This window comes from Procambarus clarkii, chromosome 88 (genome assembly GCF_040958095.1).
Source record: "Procambarus clarkii isolate CNS0578487 chromosome 88, FALCON_Pclarkii_2.0, whole genome shotgun sequence".
In the NCBI taxonomy this organism is placed as follows: Eukaryota; Metazoa; Arthropoda; class Malacostraca; order Decapoda; family Cambaridae; genus Procambarus; species Procambarus clarkii.
The window spans coordinates 20222282-20242238 of record NC_091237.1 but is presented as its reverse complement, the minus strand read 5'-3'; the positions used below and the strand labels follow the sequence as shown (position 1 = coordinate 20242238).

The following is a 19957-nucleotide window of genomic DNA, read 5'->3' as shown; positions in this document are numbered from 1 at the left end:
GGGGGGTCTGGCCTGGTGTGGATGACTGTGTAGCAGAAGTAGAAGCGTTGGGAAGTACAGTACTGGGAACAACGTAGCCTGGATATTGAAGCTTGCCGGCTGATTGGTTGTTGGAGGGTTTTCCCTGCTGCCACATTTGTGGATGAGAACTATGTTAGCCTTTTCCATATACTATATATGGCAAGACTCAGATGCGCATTCTCTCAGAATCCAAGGTGAAACTCCATCTGGACCAACTGCTTTGTTCCTACTTAGCTCCTTTATCATTTTTTCCACTTTGTTTCTAGACACCTTTATGTGCTCTATGTTGTTCTCTGGAAATCTTATTACATATGTCTGGTTCTCTTAAAATTCTATTTTGCACACACACACATGCATTGGAACTGTTCATTAAATGTCTCACAAAATTCCTTTTAATTTTCTATGAATCTGTTTCTAATGGTCAACCTCCAAATTTGATCCTTTACTTGCAATTTGCTTTTAATGAATTTATAGAATAGGCCTGGTACTGTTTTGCATTTGTCTGTTAACTCTTTTTTCAAAATTTCCTTCTGCCTTCTTAATTCTCACTGGCATGTAGTTGTTTCTTGTTTTTTTTATATTGCTGGTATGTTTAAGGGTTTGACCTCTTCCTATACTGATTCCATTTTTGTGTCATTTCGTCTGGCGCTCTCACGGTTTATGTTGAGCAAATCCTATTTCCAAGGTCTGCATCTCTGTTTTGGTATAATTTTTTGTGTGCCTTTATCATATATTTCACAAAACTTGACACATATCTCATTTACTTCCTTGCCTAACAGCAAGTTTTCTAATCAATTTCATTAAAGTTGTTTCTAAGTTCCTCATATTGTCCTCTCTTGAAATCAGGTTTTTCAGCTGCTCCATTTTCCTCATGTGTGTATATTATTATTTGTAAATAAACTAATAGTGAAGAAAAGGTGCAACTAACTCTTGATGCATTCTTGGAAACAAAGAGTAAATAATAAACAAAAAAACAAAAAAAAAAATAAAAAAAAAATAAAAATAAAATTTGATGTACATACAGGAATATATGCCACCTGGAATCCCTCCCACTATGACTCATTTTCAAGTGTAAAATTTACATGTTTGCATATATGCACATATATTTATATATATACAAGGTTACATACAAGTAGCACAAATGTACCTATATGTACATGTTTGACCATGTACACAAGTAAATATATACACAGAAGCAACCATCCATGTATATGTGCAGAAATGCACGTGTGCGGCAGGCACATTACAGCAAAACATTAGATGAATGTGACCTCAAATTTGCTTTACTGCTGTACGACACTTGGGTTACAATATGACACAATTGACCCCATAAGTAAAATAATTTGTGAACAAAGGATAATATGAAAACCAAGAGCTATGAATATCAGGAAATTATCAGGAACATATCATAATAGTTTATATATTTATTTCAATTGCTTCTGAAACATGTACAGTATTAATACAAAATTAAAAAGAAATCCAGCAGTAAAATATTTTTTATTAAGCATAACTTAGTAGGACAATGCAAATATTAATGTTGCTTCAAATACACTATGAAATTTGTAACTGCTTATTTCCATTTTGTCGTAATATTTCTTCCTAAAAAACCTTTTTATGTAAATTTTAAACATTTAATACTTTAAACTCATATTACTAAACATAAGACCTTAAACTTCAATACATAAAATCAGTTAAGTTCAGAAAGATTAATAATTTGAGACCCTCTATCAGGGGACATATAAAGCAATATTTCAAGCTTTGATTATAAGTGAATGACATTTTATAGTTTCATAATACTTTTTATCAAGATAATTTGCATTTTTCACAACTAACAACATATAAATGCTGTGCACCATGACTGAACATTCAACAATAACTATTTACTTCATGATTTGAGTAAAAGCAAAATTATAGCTAAATGGCACATTTGGGTAAGTTTTCTGCATCTCTTTTTTGTTCACATGAAAGCTTTGGCACATTACACACGATGCCTGCGGATATGACCTACTAAAGAAGTTCTTTGTGCTGACCGATAAGGGCAAATAGGGCACGCATATGGCTTTTCTCCAGTATGAATACGAGTATGGGTTTTTAAATTATTTTTCAATGCAAAATGCAAAGGACAAAATGGGCAAGCATACGGTTTCTCTCCAGTATGGATTCGAATATGTTGTATTAATTTATCTTTTGTAGTTGCACAATAGGTACAATAAGAACAGGTAAATGGTTTCTCTCCAGTGTGGGATCGTATGTGCCTCGTCATGCTGTCTTTCCGATCTGTGGAATAGGCACAGATGGGGCACTGATGCACCTTGCTGTTCGCTTCCCTCCCGATATTCCTCGATCTATCACTGTTCATCCTCACCTGTCGGGAACGCCCATCTTAATCACTGTTACAATTTATGGAATCATACTTAATTTGCTTAAAACTTAAATAATGCTCATGTTCTAAGCATCAGCTTTTAATTAACACAGTCACATTAAAATTTGTGAAGCATTTCCTATTCAGAGTAGGTCATAAATTACCATCATTTATTTTCTAACACGTATAGTTAAGCTTCTACCCAATAAAATGATCTTGATACTGATTTTCAGATACCCAAGTCTTCTATGAAAACATTTCAACAAAGCACATGAAAATTTCACTGCAATTAACATTAGCAAATGTGACACTCATAAAATATTGATAAGCTGAGAACCACAAACTACTGCACTTGCAAAATAAGAGAGAGAGTATTCACAATTTAACCATTAATGCAAGCTTTTAATGTCAAACTTATGCATGTTTTGTTACACATCAAATTATAGCAATAAATCAATAAATCTGTAAAAATTTATTTTCCAAGTGAGCTGTCTCGCTCCTCTCAAATACTCCACATTACTAAAATTTTAAAACCTTTACCATCTCTATAAGAAGAAATGTAGCCCCTTACCAGATAAATCTGTTTCCTTAACTTGAAACTAAGTACAATTCAGACCAGAATTACTGGTATGTTACAAATGTAAAATATTTAAACCACTTCATTACATATGGCTAAGTGCTTTCTAGATAAAAGCCTATCTAATCAAGTACAGTACCTGAAAAAAATTGGCTTCTTGCATTAACTTTCACAAAAATTGCTATACTGTACCAAATTACAAAACTATTCACAATAGATGCAAAACAAGTATGGCAGCTTTTATCAAGCTTCCCTACTTAGATAAATTCACCATTACCAAGTTCACAGTCTTGTGCTCATAGAGGTGAGGGGGAGAATGAGGATTGGAGACCTAGCCAAACATAACAAAATCACACAGAACGTATAGGTGAAGCAAAACGATAACACTTATCTAGACTAAAAATAGAAGAGATGAAAACAAGAAAAAGTGGTAGTTTGTCCAATGTCAACAACCCATGTGCTAGGCTAGTACTTAAGTGCACAACCAGATGACAGTTCAAATCAACCAGGGGCCCCATTTTTTTTTGTTTTTATTATTAATATATTTAGGTACATCTACATTTATGCACCTCCCCTAGACTATATGAAGAGAAGTACAAACTGTGTAAAAAAAACTATGTGATTCTAAGAATCACCATCATACAGGATGGTTAGTCATACAGGTCCATATCATCAGTAGTCAGCACTGGCAAACTCGGGATGCTTTATGGGGATATAATCAAGGACCCGAGAGTGAATAAGGCAGCAACGACACCAAAATGTCCCCATCTCACAGGACGGCTAGTCATGCAGAGATGACTGCACTGAAACCAGCAGCCTGCACTGGCAAATTCCGGATGCATAATGAGGATATCCTCAAGAACGCTAGAGTTAATCAAATGACTGCAAAGCTGCAGGTACCCCATGCCAGTGCGATCTGAAGGAACCAACAACTGGGCACTCAATAATGTAGTAAGATCATGACCCAGTTCCTGCTCAAAGAGTTTGTACCTGGAGTGCTCAGGATTGGGAGATCTGTCACCTGTAGCCACCTACCAAAAGCAATGGTAGCCCAACCTTATCTAGGCAACCACTATATCGCACAGTTTTAGCGTTTTTTGCTGACTATTACATAGGTTTTGGATCTAAACAAATTAGTTTTTTTTTATATTGGTGCTTTCAGGCCTTTGAGTCAGTAATTTCTCTTCTATTAGACCAGTGTTTGAAACAATATAGTCTTGACACCAGAGATGGGGAATCTAGGTCTAATTCAACTTCATCCGTATTACATGCAAATTTGGCTACAATGTTTGTGTCATTATGATGGGTTATATTTATGTGATATAGTATCCATACAAAACCCTTTATTCTGTACAGCGAGCAGGTTATTTATAGTTGTAATTATGAGGCTCTTGAAGGCTGATCTTACAGAAGTTTTTAAGTTCCATAGGAGCAAACTTTGAATCACAAATTATTATTCCTCCTTCGGTATCTTTTAATGTACTGATAGCTAGTTGTAGTGCAACTACTTATTCTTGTAGATGTCAGCTAGTTGTTTAACCTGACACTAATAGTCTGTGTGCAAGTATTGTTTCTGTAAAACCTACATGCTGTTGCAGTCCGTCCCATTGACGGACTGAGGACTGAGCAGTCAGTCTCAGGGGTACAGATAATGAAAAATACCAGTGACGGGTAGATTGCATTTAGAAGGAATGATGACCAAACCACACATCAGAAAAGGGACCAACAATGACATTTTGGTCTTCCAGGACCATTATCAAACTGTGTGACTTCATATGGATGGATCGAAATGTTGTTGTTTCTCCATTTTCTGATGTGTGGTTTGGTCATCATATCTTCAACCAAGTTATTGTTGCTCAACATCTGAATTTTAAAGGAAAGTTCAGTTTTATGAGATTGCAGGCATTTTTATTGATTTACTCATTTTTAGCCATTATGCAAACATAAAACCCAACCAGAGTTCTGCCTCATTACCCAGATTCACTCCCTAATGTACACAGTATTGTACTACACCCGCTTCGCCTGGACTACAGTCGACTGGTAAATAAAATTGTACACTGTAATATGCAAATTTTGGAGATTGCACAAAGGTTTAAACACTTTAAATGTTCACCTAAAGAACTGGCCACCAAAAAAAAGTTTTGGGCATTGTAGCTTTGGCTATGAGAGGGGTAAATGTCATTCAATACTGATCTAAATTTGTAAAAAAAAAAAGTTACTATTCAACAATCGGTCACTATTATGTGTGCTGTAATGAATAATGGTAAATATGAAGAGAAATGTTTTTCCTTTATAGAAATGTATAAACAAAAAGTGAAAACATCAAATAAAAACTATAAAACTGACATGGACAAAAAGTCAGTTTTTTATACTAAAAAAAAAAGAATAAAATTCCTTGAAACGTATGCATATTTCTAGTACATATGATAGTACTACACTGCTACCATTTATAGCCTGGTATTGAGATAAGTGAACCATATTTTCTATTAGAAAAAAATTCAAATACATATAAAATTGTGTAAATTTTATGTATTATTTACAAAATTTAAATTGCATTTTCACTCGATAAACAGAAACGAATAACACTCAATTTTCTTGATAGTAATGTAAAACAAATGTAGAATATAAAATCCCCACCCACTCCCAAAAATCCAAAATGGTGAAACTGGAAGATGCAGTCAATTTATTACAATATACGCCGATGTAAAAAAAAAAATAGTAAAATAATTGTCTTTACCCCCCATTACAATTCTAGGAAATACATGACTATACATAAAAATGACTGTTTTATCATTGTTAAGTTGTGATAATTTTCAAACTTTCGTACACAAACCAAGATAAACAAGAAAACGTTACAATTTGATCGTAACTCTAAAACATACTTCCCAACACTACTGGGCATTAATGTCAAAAGCTTTCACTGAAAAAGCTTTTACTGAAAAATATTTATATACAATATGTTACAGTTTATAAAATGTAAAACCAGGTGATGGTGGTGGTAATTATTATTTCATAACCTTTGACGGCAACATGATACTTCTGAGCCTGATTTTCACTACTGTACATCACTTTATAAGTAAGGTACTGTACATTTAAAAGTTTTGACTCCAATTAAGGAAGAGGGAGTGGGGAATGGTGGGGAGGACGAGGGGACAGGTGTGGGGATGGTGGGGAGGATGATGGGACAGGGGAGGGGGTTAAGAATTAACAAAATACTGTACGATAGAGTATTAACTAACGTAACCTGTTTATGCAAAGTATTAATTATCCCAGCATAAACTCTCATCAATTATATATAAAAATATATATTCTTAACATTTGACTAAAGAATTCAACCTTATACAGTCTTCCCAACTTAAAATTCATCCCAATCTACCCCCCCCTCCCCTAAAAAAATAAGTGGTGTCTATCCTAGCCATATACTTAACATTATTAACAACTTGCTATACAAGAATTTCTCATGATAAGTCTTCTTGTATTATTACTAAATGCATTAATTATAGGATATGAGCCAAGGGTTTTTCTCCCACCAAAACATATTACTTTATCTTGTAAAAAGTGTAGAATAGTTGTATTCATCAATCCAATTAAAAAACTAAATCTAATTTTTCTTTCTATTTATTAAAAGACTATTTTTCTTTTAGTTTCCAAAATTAAGGCTAAACTAATAAGTATGATCAAATTCTATCCATTATATTGTAATTCTAACATAAAATCCAAATTATGCTTAAAAAATTAAGATATTCCTATAACAACATGTACTGATAATACAAAAATTAGACTGGCACATAAAATTTATTTATTTACTTATTTTATTCATGTTTTAAAGCTGAAGTCTCAACCCTGGAATGTGTCAAGTGTATTCAATAAAAATCTGTGTAAAATTTCAGGAACATTCATACATATTTTCTGATGTTGACAGACAAGTGAATATTTGGTAGTGCTAACCCTATTAAGTACAGTACAGTACTGTAATATGTATCATTATTACCAATATTCTGTGGTCTTATGTTTAAGGTATCTAAATGATTTATGCAACTTTGAACAAATTTTTTTTGTGGCTGGGAGGATTCAACCAAATATCCGATCACAGCTGTAGATAAAATCATGATTGTAACCAAAGTGATCAGATTGGAGAATGTCGAGTTTACTGCACATTCAAAAACTCTCACAAGCTGAAGCAGGACCCCCCCCCCCAAGCACAACTAGGCGAGTACAAGCATCTACTGGCATCAGAGACACCAAGGAGAGCTCTTACTAACAATCACAAGTTGGCCTGCCTGGCTAATACCACAATTGACATCTGATGGCCAGTACTGTGCCTCCGTGTCAATGACGTACCCTGATCCTAACCAAAAGGTAATATAGGAAGTACTGTATTTGTGTTCTAACGTTAGAAATCTGTGTTTTGTTATGCATTTGGATCATGCTACTATTTGTCCCAGAAAGGGAGAGTTTGTACTTGGTACACACATTGTATTGAGAATACTGAACAATACTTTCTGCCACCATCATTTGTGTGATTATGATTATCCACAGTTTTTACTCCAGAGCACATTTTGAACACATTATTCATTGTTACATTCGTTAATAACTTGTTTTCCTTTGTTCAATCTTATGTTTCAAGCACACAGGATTAGGTTTTCTAAAAAAAAAATAAGATATGGCATGTATTTAGTGTGAAGGTAACCAGCATACATGTAATCATATTTTTTACTGCTATTCGTTGACAGCTTTATGAGCTGATACGCTATAAGAAAATGAGGTGTAGCTTATTAAACACTCAACAACAGTATTAAAAGGGTATTTCAAAGCTCAGGTTATAAAGAAAACACATGTATATTACAGTATTGAATTGGTGTTTTACATAGTAAATTTTTTATATACATCAAGTACTGTATATATATCAAATGCTACTGTAGTCTATTCATATAATATTTAGAGTTCAGTAGAGTTTAGTGTTTGAGAAGCTCTCAACCGAGGAAGAAAAAATAAGTCAATGTGGGTTATTCTACAATACAGTATAATGTTCAAGAGAAATAAAAAAAAATCACAAAGTTGACAAGTGTATTTAACACAAAGTTTTGGAAAAGTGACGAATACAACATGTCTGTATCCCAAGTGTATCCTGGCTAATAAAACAACACATTGTAGAATTATAGCTTTATTAGGCATATGTATCAAAGTTTTCTCATGAAATTCACAATTCAGATATTGGCCACAGGAAAGACTGGGGTAACTCAATTGCAATTGGGCCATTCACTATACAGGTACTTCACGGTTTTGCAGAAAAATATATTCATCTTGTTAAGGTTTAAGTTACAAGTGGTTTACTTATTTGTATCTAAGTATAAGATACTTAGTATCTTAGTAATAGTGACATTGGCTGTCACTATTCAAGATTAGAGGATTAGCTAGAATTCCAGGTAAGACACACTTGCCATGTTCAGGTACTGTACCACCCTCTAGAAATTTGGCACCCATATTTTTTACAAAATTTGTAATTTAGACTCTATGGCTGCTAGGAACAATGTCTTGGTCTTCCTTAATGGCTTCCTTAAGACATTAAGGAAGTCTTCTTTAAACTTCCTTTCCTTCCAATGTCTTCCTTAAAATGTTTTTTTAGCCAAAGATTTTAGATTGGCCATGCTGAGCCTGATGCGATGCATAAGGCTCAGCATGCATGACATAAGGCACCATGAACCATGCTATGCATTACTATTAACAATATAAAGCCTAGTTAGTTCCAACTGGACCAGCATCTGACTGGGTAGGGATTGACCCCAGCCATTCAGATGCTTCCATCAACATCATTAGCTTAGCAAACTTCTCATCCTAATTGTGCGATCTCCCATCAACATTAGTGAAGTGGTGGAAGTGTGGACCAAGAATCTAACTCCAACTACACTCAAACTAATTCCAGTGTTGCATTGCCTAAAACAGTGGGACTCTTACTCTCTCATTTTGTGACATTCAGCCCTCATCCACATCATCTTTTGTGGCTTCCTGGCTTTAGTTATCATCGCAGTTTAAACTGTAGGATATCTAATGGGTTAGCTAAAAGCTTCGTTTTCAACTAAGGATGAAATGAGAATGAGAACTCTGACCCCCAAAAATTACATTGAAGTACTCGTTGCAAGTTATCGACAAGGTTAACGCAATCAGTTATAAAATCAATACCTAGGCACTGTACACTAAAGAAACAGCAAATGTCGTTTCTCGCCCTCAGCAGAATTATCAGTAAGTTCACATAGCTTCAGCCGATGTGATATTTTTAATTTCTTTTATTCCCACAACCGTGCATGTGTGTCAGGTTGTCTAGAAGCCCACATAGCCATCTCAGCCTGGCTGATCCAGTATAAACTTGTCCAATTCTCTGTTGAAAGCTTCCATTGTTGTTCTGGCAACCATTTTAAATGTTTGTTGAGCCTCTGATGTTTAGAGTGCTCCCTGATTGTGCTTATGGCATCCTGATAATTCACTGGATTTATTTTGAGCAACAAACAGATTCTCCTCCCTTCAATTTTTCCAAGTTTAAAGTCCGCATCTGAATGTCTCGGCTTGCTATTATTATGGGAAGGAAATTACAAGATACAAGACTGATTAGGCTAAGGCACATTGATCGGTTCCATCACATTAGTTCACACAATTCCCAGATAAAGGCAATGTCTCACAGCCTCCCTAGTGCCTATACACTAAGTCAGCTACCACACATCAGTGTGTCTGACTCAACACATGTCATCTTAGGCCAGCATCATATACCATTAGATATACATGGTGGCACTGGCCACCATGCCATAAGTACTAAAAGCTCTTGCAGTAAAGTACTGCACGAGCTCAGAAATTCGACTAAATTTACGTTCAAGTTAAAAGTTTATATGGAATGAGAAGCGCTAACAATTTTAAGTTCTCTAATGGAACTTTGGGTTACCAATAACAATGTATCAGTATTTAATCTATTTACTCCCAAAGTTGTAACAGAGGAAGGAAATTTCACATGTAAGCACTGATGGAACATGAGTCGGTAGTATGCTGGCTCCTTTGTTGTTTTTCCTTGATTAAACTTGCAATCCCTGGCTATTGGTGTCTCCACACAATTCTTATGTTTTCCCTTCACAGATTCCCCTGCCTTTGTTGTTGTGTAGCAGGCAACTAGTCACAGCCATTTCAGCATTCACAGTTAGTCAAACAATATGAATGATGTCAGGCAGCCTGTCTCTGTGTGTATAATTGTGTGTGTGCCTTTGTTGTTCTTAAATCATATTCCAGTATGTACCTACAAGTAATAAACTGGCCCTAGACAAACATGCAAGCCAGTAAATATCTAAAATTCTTGATATTCCATCTGTAATGAGCCTGCTGGCAGAAAGCAAGGACCATACAGTACTAATCCCATCTTGAAAGTTGCAGATAGGGTGGGGAATGGAAGTGTCGGGGATAGGAGTAGAGGATAGCAGGGTGTGGAAAGGGAGGGAGGGGGAGGGACACGTATGTGGATTGAAGGCAATGGGAGGAGACCGAGTATGTGGATGAGAGGGAATGTGGAAGGATTGGGTGTGGCCAATAAGCAGCCCAAACACCCAATATGTGGATGGAAGGGAATGTGGAAGGATTGGGTGTTTCTAATATGTTAGGCCACTGTGCCAGACATTGTCAAAAACTTTTCATACATTCTGAGCTTTACATCACCAGAAACTCTCTGCCACCTGCCCGCCTGTTTTTAATCAAGCTCTCAGTCACCCACCCACAATTGCTAGCTCACCCTCCTATGACCACCCAAAAAATTGTGTACACACTGTACTGTATAGTGTATTTCCTCTGCCATAATATAGCTTATTTTTTATTATAGCAGCTTACATATTGTGCCACGGGTGGTCCAGTCTCAACTCTTTGTCAACCTGCTTGCCCAGCTATGTGTTCTCCCTTCATGTGATTCTACACAGTGCTACTTCGTTACTAACAATTTTATTTCTTAACCTTTTAAGCTTTAATTAAACTTGGATTTTGCTATGACCATGTATGGTAACAGCAGCAATTGACTTGGGGGTGCGAAGAGAAAGCAAATTTTGTTACCCAATAAAGATGAACTACAAGTCAAACCAGACAAACACACTAGATCAGCCAAGATACAAAGTCAAGAGTAGCACAATTTCTCATAGACCTACAATCTGTAGGTATCTGTACACAGCAGATAAGTAAAAGCATTTAATGCCACACAAACCAAGATAAATTTACTGATTACAGTAAAGAAATTGTATAATCCTTTCAAAAGAGGAATTTCAGGTGCTATGGTTTATATTATAAAAGTTAACATTACATTAACATTAACTTGCCTAATTATTGACAGTATTAATTTCCCATTATACATATTACTAGTATAATTAATAATTAACTGTAATATTGGTAAGTATTGCCATATCACTGGAACATCACCACAGATGACAAGGTAGTATCATTATATAACCTGTATAGAATGGGTCTAGCGTTTATTCACTACAAGGATTAAACTTTAGATTAGCTGTACTGTACGTACTGCAATCCCTATATTTCTGCATGGGTCAAGTTACAGGAAATCAAGACCTTAAACAAAAGAATGCTAACTCAAACTTAATTTCCCACAAGGATATACAGTACTGGAAAGTAAAATGTTAAACAAACAGGAAGCACAAAGTAGTTACTATATATTCGTTCTTGCAGGCGATGAGTCACAATAACGTGGCTGAAGTATGTTGACCAGACCACACACTAGAAAGTGAAGGGACGACGACATTTCGGTCTGTCCTGGACCATTCTCACAATCGACTTGAGAATGGTCCAGGACGGACCAAACCTTGTCGTCCCTTCACTTTCTAGTGTGTGGTCTGGTCAACATATTCGTTCTTACTAGATATAGCAGTTGAAGTCATGTTAGGGCCCGGTGTGAGGTGAATACTAGTTGAATAGTTACTGAAACAGAGACATGAATGTCGGACTTCTCATCCAAGGTAGATAGCCTACAGTATTTGAAAATTTATTCAGATGCATGGTAATACTCCTTATGGTCTTTTCAACTGTCTATTAAATTCACTTCCTTATTCTAAAAATAATTTCTGACAACTTTTGTCATTATCTTTATTGTGGGTTTTATTCAAGGAGAAGCAATCCGTCTGATAAAGAGCATGCAAAGCACTTAATCAATACAGCCATTTCAGCTGCAGCATCTTCAGAAAATCCCGTGGGTTTCTTATACAGTAATTCATATTTTTTATTTTCAAATTTCACTCATTTACATTAAGAAAGTAAAAACATTTACTACATTTAACCCCTCAAAATGTGGAATATATTAACAAAAATACTTTAAGTCTTTTCTGACTTCGTACAGAGTAAAAGAACGTCGACACAAGATATGTTGTTTATTGAATCGTGCAGGGATGAGGACACTCCTGTTTGAGTGGAAGATTTTTCTCTCTTCACCTAGTTGTATTAACTTAGTTGTGCTTGTGGGGGTTGAGCTCTGGCTCTTTTAGCCCACCTCTCAACTGTCAATCAACATTTTTTTTTTCCAAACACCCCCCCCCCCAGTTAGCAGCCCATAGCAGCTGTCAGGGTGAAAGAAACTACGCCCATTTGTTTCTGCCATTGCCGTGGATCGATTCCTGGTCCCTATGATTACGAGTCCCGAGCGCTGTCCACTCGGCCATCAGACCCGCTTCACTTTAGTGCATACCGAGTATGCTGCTTCACTTTAGTTTACACATTATGTGAACATAATTGACAAAAACAGTAATTGGGCACTCAATATAAGGCTTACAATGTAATATGTATGCCTTAATTGCATATAAGCCCTTAACTTCTAAGTTTTGAACTGTCCTGCCCTTTAGAATAGTTCAAAAGAAGTGTCTTACAAATCACCCATTTGCTGCTATTCTGTTTTGTAACGTCAACCCGAAATAGATTCAAACACCGCCAGGAAATGCCAAGGTGTGAGTAGACAATAACTGCACACCACTTCTACACGACAACCTAATTGCATAGTAAGCAAATAAATAATAATAGCAGAATATTTCATGGGTGTAGGTTAACTCCATTGAACCAAACAAATGAATATAACTATTTATAGCACTTATATAAAAGGCAAAATATAACTAAAATCAGCAAATTAATGTAACCAACCTTTAATCTTTAAAGTGTAGTTATCATCATATGTTAATAACCAAGCTAAAGAAGTTATAATAATATGTTGATTTTAGTTATTACCACCTGGTTTTTTATTAAATTATGTAAATATGGTTATACAGTATTGTATATGGATTTAATGCTGTTAAAACAAAGATCCATTGAAAGATCCTGTGATCATTTTTAATTACTGTACTTGCTTTAGGATAATGATGATATGCACCAGTGGCATGCGTCAATTGTCAAATCACAATTTCATCGTTCCAGCCAGTGTTTGAATTCATTTCTGAACAAAGTTCCCATACAGAACAGCAGCACACGAATGGGTAGCAAGCACTTCCTATGAACTGTACCGCAAACAAATTTATGTGCAATATAGACCTATATAAAGTATTCAATCGTCATCTTTTCAATTACTTAAACAAAAAAATCTAGTTATTCCATACAATGTGTAAACTAAAGTGAAACAAGAAAAATATGAACCATTTAACGTCAACATTAGAGCTCTTACCCCTACAAAAGGAGTAGGTAAACGGTGACATGAGTCAAAGGACCAAATGACCCCCCCATCCCCACCCACCCAAACTTCGTATCAATATGCACAAAATTTTATTTGTATAATTTCCTTTTTTTGCAATGAAAGTTTATTCCCTTGCAGGCAGAGCAGCACGTTTGATAACAGGTGCACAACAAGGGTTAAAGGCTAAGGAACATAAATAGAGAAATGCTGTAAAAGATTACTGAACATATATCAAAATGACGTAAATGAAAGACTTAAAACAGAGGATGACCAATTAACTTGACAGCCTTGGTTTCAGTACAACTATAAGGGGGGGGGGGTGATAGATTACATTTAATTTATGGTAATTTACAGTTAGGGAACATGCACAAAATTAAAATGGCACTTCTTCAAATACATGATGGGCTTAAAATGAATTACACAACTCTTTTGAATTGGGCAATTCAAACAAACCATTTAGAATTTTAGAAGCAAGCATTAACATATTTTTAAACATAATAATAAAACATAATTGAGTTTTTTAAACATACTTAAGACAAGTTGATCTTTATTTATCAATGACCAATGTATGTAAATGTCACGCTTTGTACAGGAGAGAATGTTTGAGAGTAAAAAAAGCTTTCCCACATTTTTGAGTAGCTTCTCTACACCCTCTGCCAAAGAGAGAAGGCCTGCACATGGTAGCAGAAGGTGGTGTTTGTTGGCTGTACTGTAAGGTGTCAATCTCAATGTTGTGAAGGATTTTACTTCAATTTTACTCTCCACACCAGAGATATGTTTAATAATTTAAGTGAGCGATAGACTTTATTTTTTGTATTCACCTAGTTGTGCTGGCAGGAGTTGAGCTCTGCTCTTTCAGCCCGCCTCTTAACCGTCAATCAATCAACTGTTACTAACTACTATTTTTTCACACACACACACACACCCCTAGGAAGCTGCCCATAACAGCTGTCTATCTCCCAGGTACCTATTTACTGCTAGGTAACAGGGGACATCAGGGTGAAAGAAAGTTACTAGTCCCAAGTGCTGTTCATTCAGCCGCTGCCCCTGTGTATGTGTTCTTTGTTGTTTTTACTTACAAAAATGTTAGTGCTCACATCTAAATTGTTTGTTTCAATTCCTCAATTCAAAATAGTCATGTATAATTCATTTGAAATCCAACTGTACTTGCTGAAGTGCCATTTTCATTTTGTATATCTTCCCTAACTATATATTATCATAAATTAAGAATAAAGTATCCCCTCCCTCTAATAGCACATAATGAGAATTAGGCACTTGCTTGAAACAAAGTAACTGTACAACCACACACAGTATAAGGACTGGCTGCAAAGGAATGCCTAAATAGATACAATTTATCTTATTGGCCTGATGGCTTCTATCTCTCATGTCAGAGGATCTTTAGTCAATAATACTACAATATACTTTTCATGGTGCCTGAATTTTCTTGCCATAGCTAACAGTGACCTGCGCAGGGTAAATGGTACTTAAACAGTCTTTCTTACATGTATTGTAGGGTTGCACCATTTGGAAGTTTTGTAAACACTAGCAGTGCCAATATCAACCCACAGTCAGGTATCCATATTGCATATTTCACTCATTGCTTCCTACCAGTCTAAGTAGTGGATGATGTCTCCACAGAACAGGCAGTTCATGCACACAAACCAGGAGAAAATGGATCTTGGCCAGAGGTAAAAGCTCAACACCACAAATCCATTCCCTGACTCCAAGTCACAACTTCCAAATATTTTTAACAAGTACCAAATAGTAGCTTTGTCAGGAGAAAAGCTAGGTCCAACACCTTTGTCACCCACAATGTAATTTCACTAGCAACCTGAGACTAGACCAATTTACATAACAGCTTATTGTTTGCCACACTCACACAGAGCAGAAGAAAATAAATTACCCATTGTTAAATGCTACAGGAGTCATTATAGAACAAAAGCAGGACCCTTCTCTGCCACCCATCAAGTTCTTAACAAAGACACTCTTCTAAATCATGAGCCTCTAGTACCACTGAAAAAGCTAACCATAACAAATAACTTTTGTATGATAGTTTAAGCTATGGACTCCCAGTAGAAAGTGTCATCAATTATTAGTTTCAGTAGTATTGGTTCTGCATGAGCGATGTTAAAAATTATTCATGATACTCCAGTAAGTGTGAATTCAGGTCAAGACTGAACTCTCAAGAAAGGCATTAATGTAGATAACATTTTAAAAAATTACAAAATTCTTCTATCATCAAATGTTTCTCATACACTTTGAGTACTGTATATACAAAGGTACATATTGAGAATGCAGTAGAACAACTATTGAAACATTGCTGTTCTTGAAAAAGAATTCAGAGCCATCTTGGCCAGGTAACTTATGATTTGTTAGTTTACACGCTACATAAATACAATATTTGCAAGTTATTGCTATTATGGACTTGAACTTGACTATTACATCTCCACAAAATTAAGAAAAAAATCTTAAGTTCATAAGAGCATTAAATCTTGTTTTAATGAACTTACGGTATGAAGTAAATAAAAATGCAAAGAAATTTACATTTCTATCCTTGAACAGAGTAACATACAACTATAAAAGTTTATTTAAAGTGGGTATTAAGTAATCTCTGAAACTGTAAATGATAATTCAGATTTCAGAAAGTATTTCCATTCTACTTATCCTTTATTGGAAAACATAATTACAATATTAAAACTACTACCTGATCACAAAACTGCATCTTTGCAGACTTCATGTCCTGCATGCTAGGATGCAAATTTCACACCAAATTACTTTTAATCCCACAATTTTCCTACTACTAAAACAACCTTATCCTGCATAATAAACACTACTGTCCCTGTATGCAAATTCTCCTCCATCTTGACAGATGTTTGTAAAATTGTAAAATTGTAAAATTTACATTGTAAAACATTGTAAAATTACAATGTTTACATGCTGCACTGTTCACAGGTCAAACAAAGCAGCAAAGTCAAAGCACATATGCATTATATATACAATTTCAGATGTTGATAATGAGTTATAATAAAAACTTTGATATAATATTCATATGTAATTACACTAACAGCACAGGTACTAACTGGTATACAGTAAAAAGAATTTATATACTTTATTTTTACTCCCAGAACCCCCAAATAATTGTGTATCCTTCTTACATTTTAGTGACAGGACGTCTCCTTTAGAACAGCATCCACATACAGCTTGGTTGTAAAATTCTGTATGAATTGTATTGCCATTTTCTTCTATATTAATATCATGTTCACAATTCAAGGTCATGAGAGAACTGTGCAATATTACATACATTAGTTACGAATCTTCAAAAAATTTATAGAAGAAATGTCTTGCCACTTTTTCTCCTTACAACCTTTTTCAATTACAAATGTCTTTATAATATAGTATAAGCAGATGACAAATGTACACACTATAGACAGCACTTGGTTAGAACACAAATTATTATGCATTCAACAAATGATGCATTCCACGGCAGCTTGAAATCTCAGGAGCCAAGAGGCAAATGTAATCTCTTCTGATAATCAAATGAAGATGTATTTTTATGTGAATGCACGTGTTGACAAAAATTAAATATCCAAGTCGAATGCACGAGTATTCCCGAAGCTATGCAGCGGAAAGAGACACCCCTCCCCCCCATATGCATGTTTTTCATAGGCAATGTTGTCTTTCTTTCACCAATGAACATTATTACACTCCGCAATTACCACCATTCATAGTCGCTGGATATATAATTTGACCCAAAACCATATGTCTTACTGTAAAATACTGTTTCATGACTTACTGGAATTCATGATTACTGGAAATAAGTAAATGCAAAAATATTGTGTATACTAACATATACAGCATTACAATCATTAAGAAGAAAAAACACTAAAAGTTCTTACCTTAAAATTAAAAAAAAATACAAAAATTAAGTCAGCAGCAACATCCCTAAAAATACAAATATTCTACATATATATTGAGAACCACCAGATGAGACAATCCAAAGGTACAAAGGCTGTACATGCACTTAAAATTTGAAAGGGGTTTCACTAGCTATTCATTCAAACCATATTCGGTAATTGTCTAATGACCCCTTCTGATTTTAAACATCTTTTCAATGATACTCTACAACAAATACCAATTAAACTTATAAAAATCAGTGTCAATGACTGACCAACGTGGATGTTACGAACAAAAAAAATGGATGATATTCATAATGACATCGCATTATAAAAGGGAAGAAAACAGGGATGGCAGCATTCTATTAGAACAGGAAATCATACAGAAAGTGTATGTATATGTGTATTATAGTATATATATGGATGTATTTTTTTTTTTACATAAACAGACAAACTGACAGAGAGAGAGGTGTGATTAGGGAGGCAGAAAGTGAGCAGACATATGTACAAGAAAGTTTAAAGTAAATGTAGGAAATATATTGCTATGGTTACCTTGAGGTTACTTTGAGGTGCTTCCAAGGTTTAGCATCCCCGCGGCCCGGTCCTCGACCAGGCCTCCTGCTTGCTGGACTGGTCAACCACTGTTGGACGCGTCGCAGCCTGGTTGATCAGGTATCCTTTGGAGGTGTTTGTCAAGTTCTCTCTTTTGAACACTGTGAGGGGTTGGACAGTTATGCCCCTTATGTGAAATGGAAGCGTGTTGAACAGCCTCGGACCTCTGATGTTGATAAGTCCTCTCTCAGAGATCCTGTTGCACCTCTGCTTTTCAATGGGGGTATTCTGTACATTCTGCCATGCCTTCTAGTCTCATGTGATGTTATTTCTGTGTGCAGATTTGGGACCAGTCCCTCTACTCTTTTTCCATGTGTAAATTATTATGTATCTCTCCTGCATGTATCCCTATTCTCTTAAGAGAATACTGTACAGATTTAGGCTCTTTCTAGAGCCTAAAGTGGATTCTTTCTAGAGCCTAAAGAGCCTGGAGTGGATTCCAGCAGTAAAGGATCTCTGCACGCTCTCCAGGTCAGCATTTTCTACAGCTTTGAAAGGGGCTGTCATTGTGCAGCAGTACTCCACTCTAGAGAGCACTAGCGTCTTGAAAAGTATCATCATCGGTATAGCATCTCTAGTGTGAAAGGTTCTCGTTATCTAACCTGTTATTTTTCTTGCAGATGTGACGGCTACTTTATTGTGATCTTTAAATGTAAGGTCTTCCGACATGAGAACACCCAAATCCTTTACATTACCTTTTCGTTCTATGTTATGATTCGACTGAATTTTGTACGTGGTTTCCGTTTTTATATTTTCCTTTTTTTCCGTAGCGCATGAGCCGGAACATATCTTCGTTAAACACCGTATTATTTTCTGAAGCCTATTGAAAGGCCTGATTTACGTCTGATTGGAGGTTTGCCATGTCCTCTATGTTGTCTACCCTCATAAAAATGCTAGTGTCATCTGCAAAGGATGATACAGTACTATAGGTTGTGTCCTTGTCTATGTCCAATATGAGAATGAGAAAAAGTACTGGAGCAAGCACAGTACCCTGGGGGTCTGAGCTCTTCACAGGTGATGGACCGGATTTAATTTTGTTGACTATTACACATTGGGTTCTATTAGTCAGGAAATTGTAGATCCATCTGCCTATTATTCCAGTAATTCCTTTTGAAAGCATTTTATGTGCAATAACACCATGGTCACAGTTGTTGAAGGCTTTTGCAAAATCAGTATAAATTACATCAGCATTTTGTTTGTCTTCCATGGCATCTAGTGTCATGTCATAGTGGTCCAGCAACTGTGATAGGCAAGAGTGCCCTTTTCTGAAACCATGTTGCCTGGGGTTATGGAGATGCTGTGATTCCATGTATTTTGTGATCTTACTTCTTAGCACTCTTTCAAAGATTTTTATGATGTGTGATGTAGGTGCTATCGGTCTGTAATTTTTTGCCTCTGCCTTATTTCCCCCATTATGGAGTGGTGCTATCTCTGCTGATTTTAGTATATTAGGGATAATGCCAGTATCTAGGCTTTGTCTCCAAAGAATGTGAAGGGCTTGCAATATTGGCTTTTTACAGTTCTTGATGAATATAGAGTTCCAAGAATCAGGGCCTGGTGCAGAGTGCATAGGCATACTGTCTATTGCTTCTTCAAAATCCAGTGAGAATAGGGTGACATCTGATATATGATTTGATGTAACAGGGGCATCAGGGTGAAAGAAACTCTGCCCATTTGTTTCCGCCTCCACCGAGGAGCGAACCCAGAACCTCAGGACTACAAATCCAAAGCACTATCCACTCAGCTGTCAGGCCTCCCAGGAGGGGTAGATGCTTGAAAAGTTCAGCTTCAAAAATGGTATGAAAGGTGAACCAAGA

At 35.8% G+C, this 19957-nt stretch overlaps 1 protein-coding gene across 50 annotated transcripts in view; it reads right to left on the bottom strand.

The window, feature by feature from the left end:
- LOC123745770 (zinc finger and BTB domain-containing protein 7A) overlaps positions 1-19957 on the bottom strand; it is a 215414-nt gene that overhangs the window by 175137 nt on the left and 20320 nt on the right. For 2 of the 50 annotated variants that reach the window (XM_069317670.1, XM_045726706.2), the window contains exon 6: positions 1433-2386. The exons of the other annotated variants lie outside the window; for them this stretch is intronic. In XM_069317670.1, the coding sequence (XP_069173771.1) occupies positions 2000-2386 (387 nt within the window). In that variant the 3' untranslated portion in view covers positions 1433-1999. Of the gene's footprint in view, positions 1-1432; positions 2387-19957 lie in introns of those variants that run through there. 50 annotated transcript variants of the gene reach the window in all.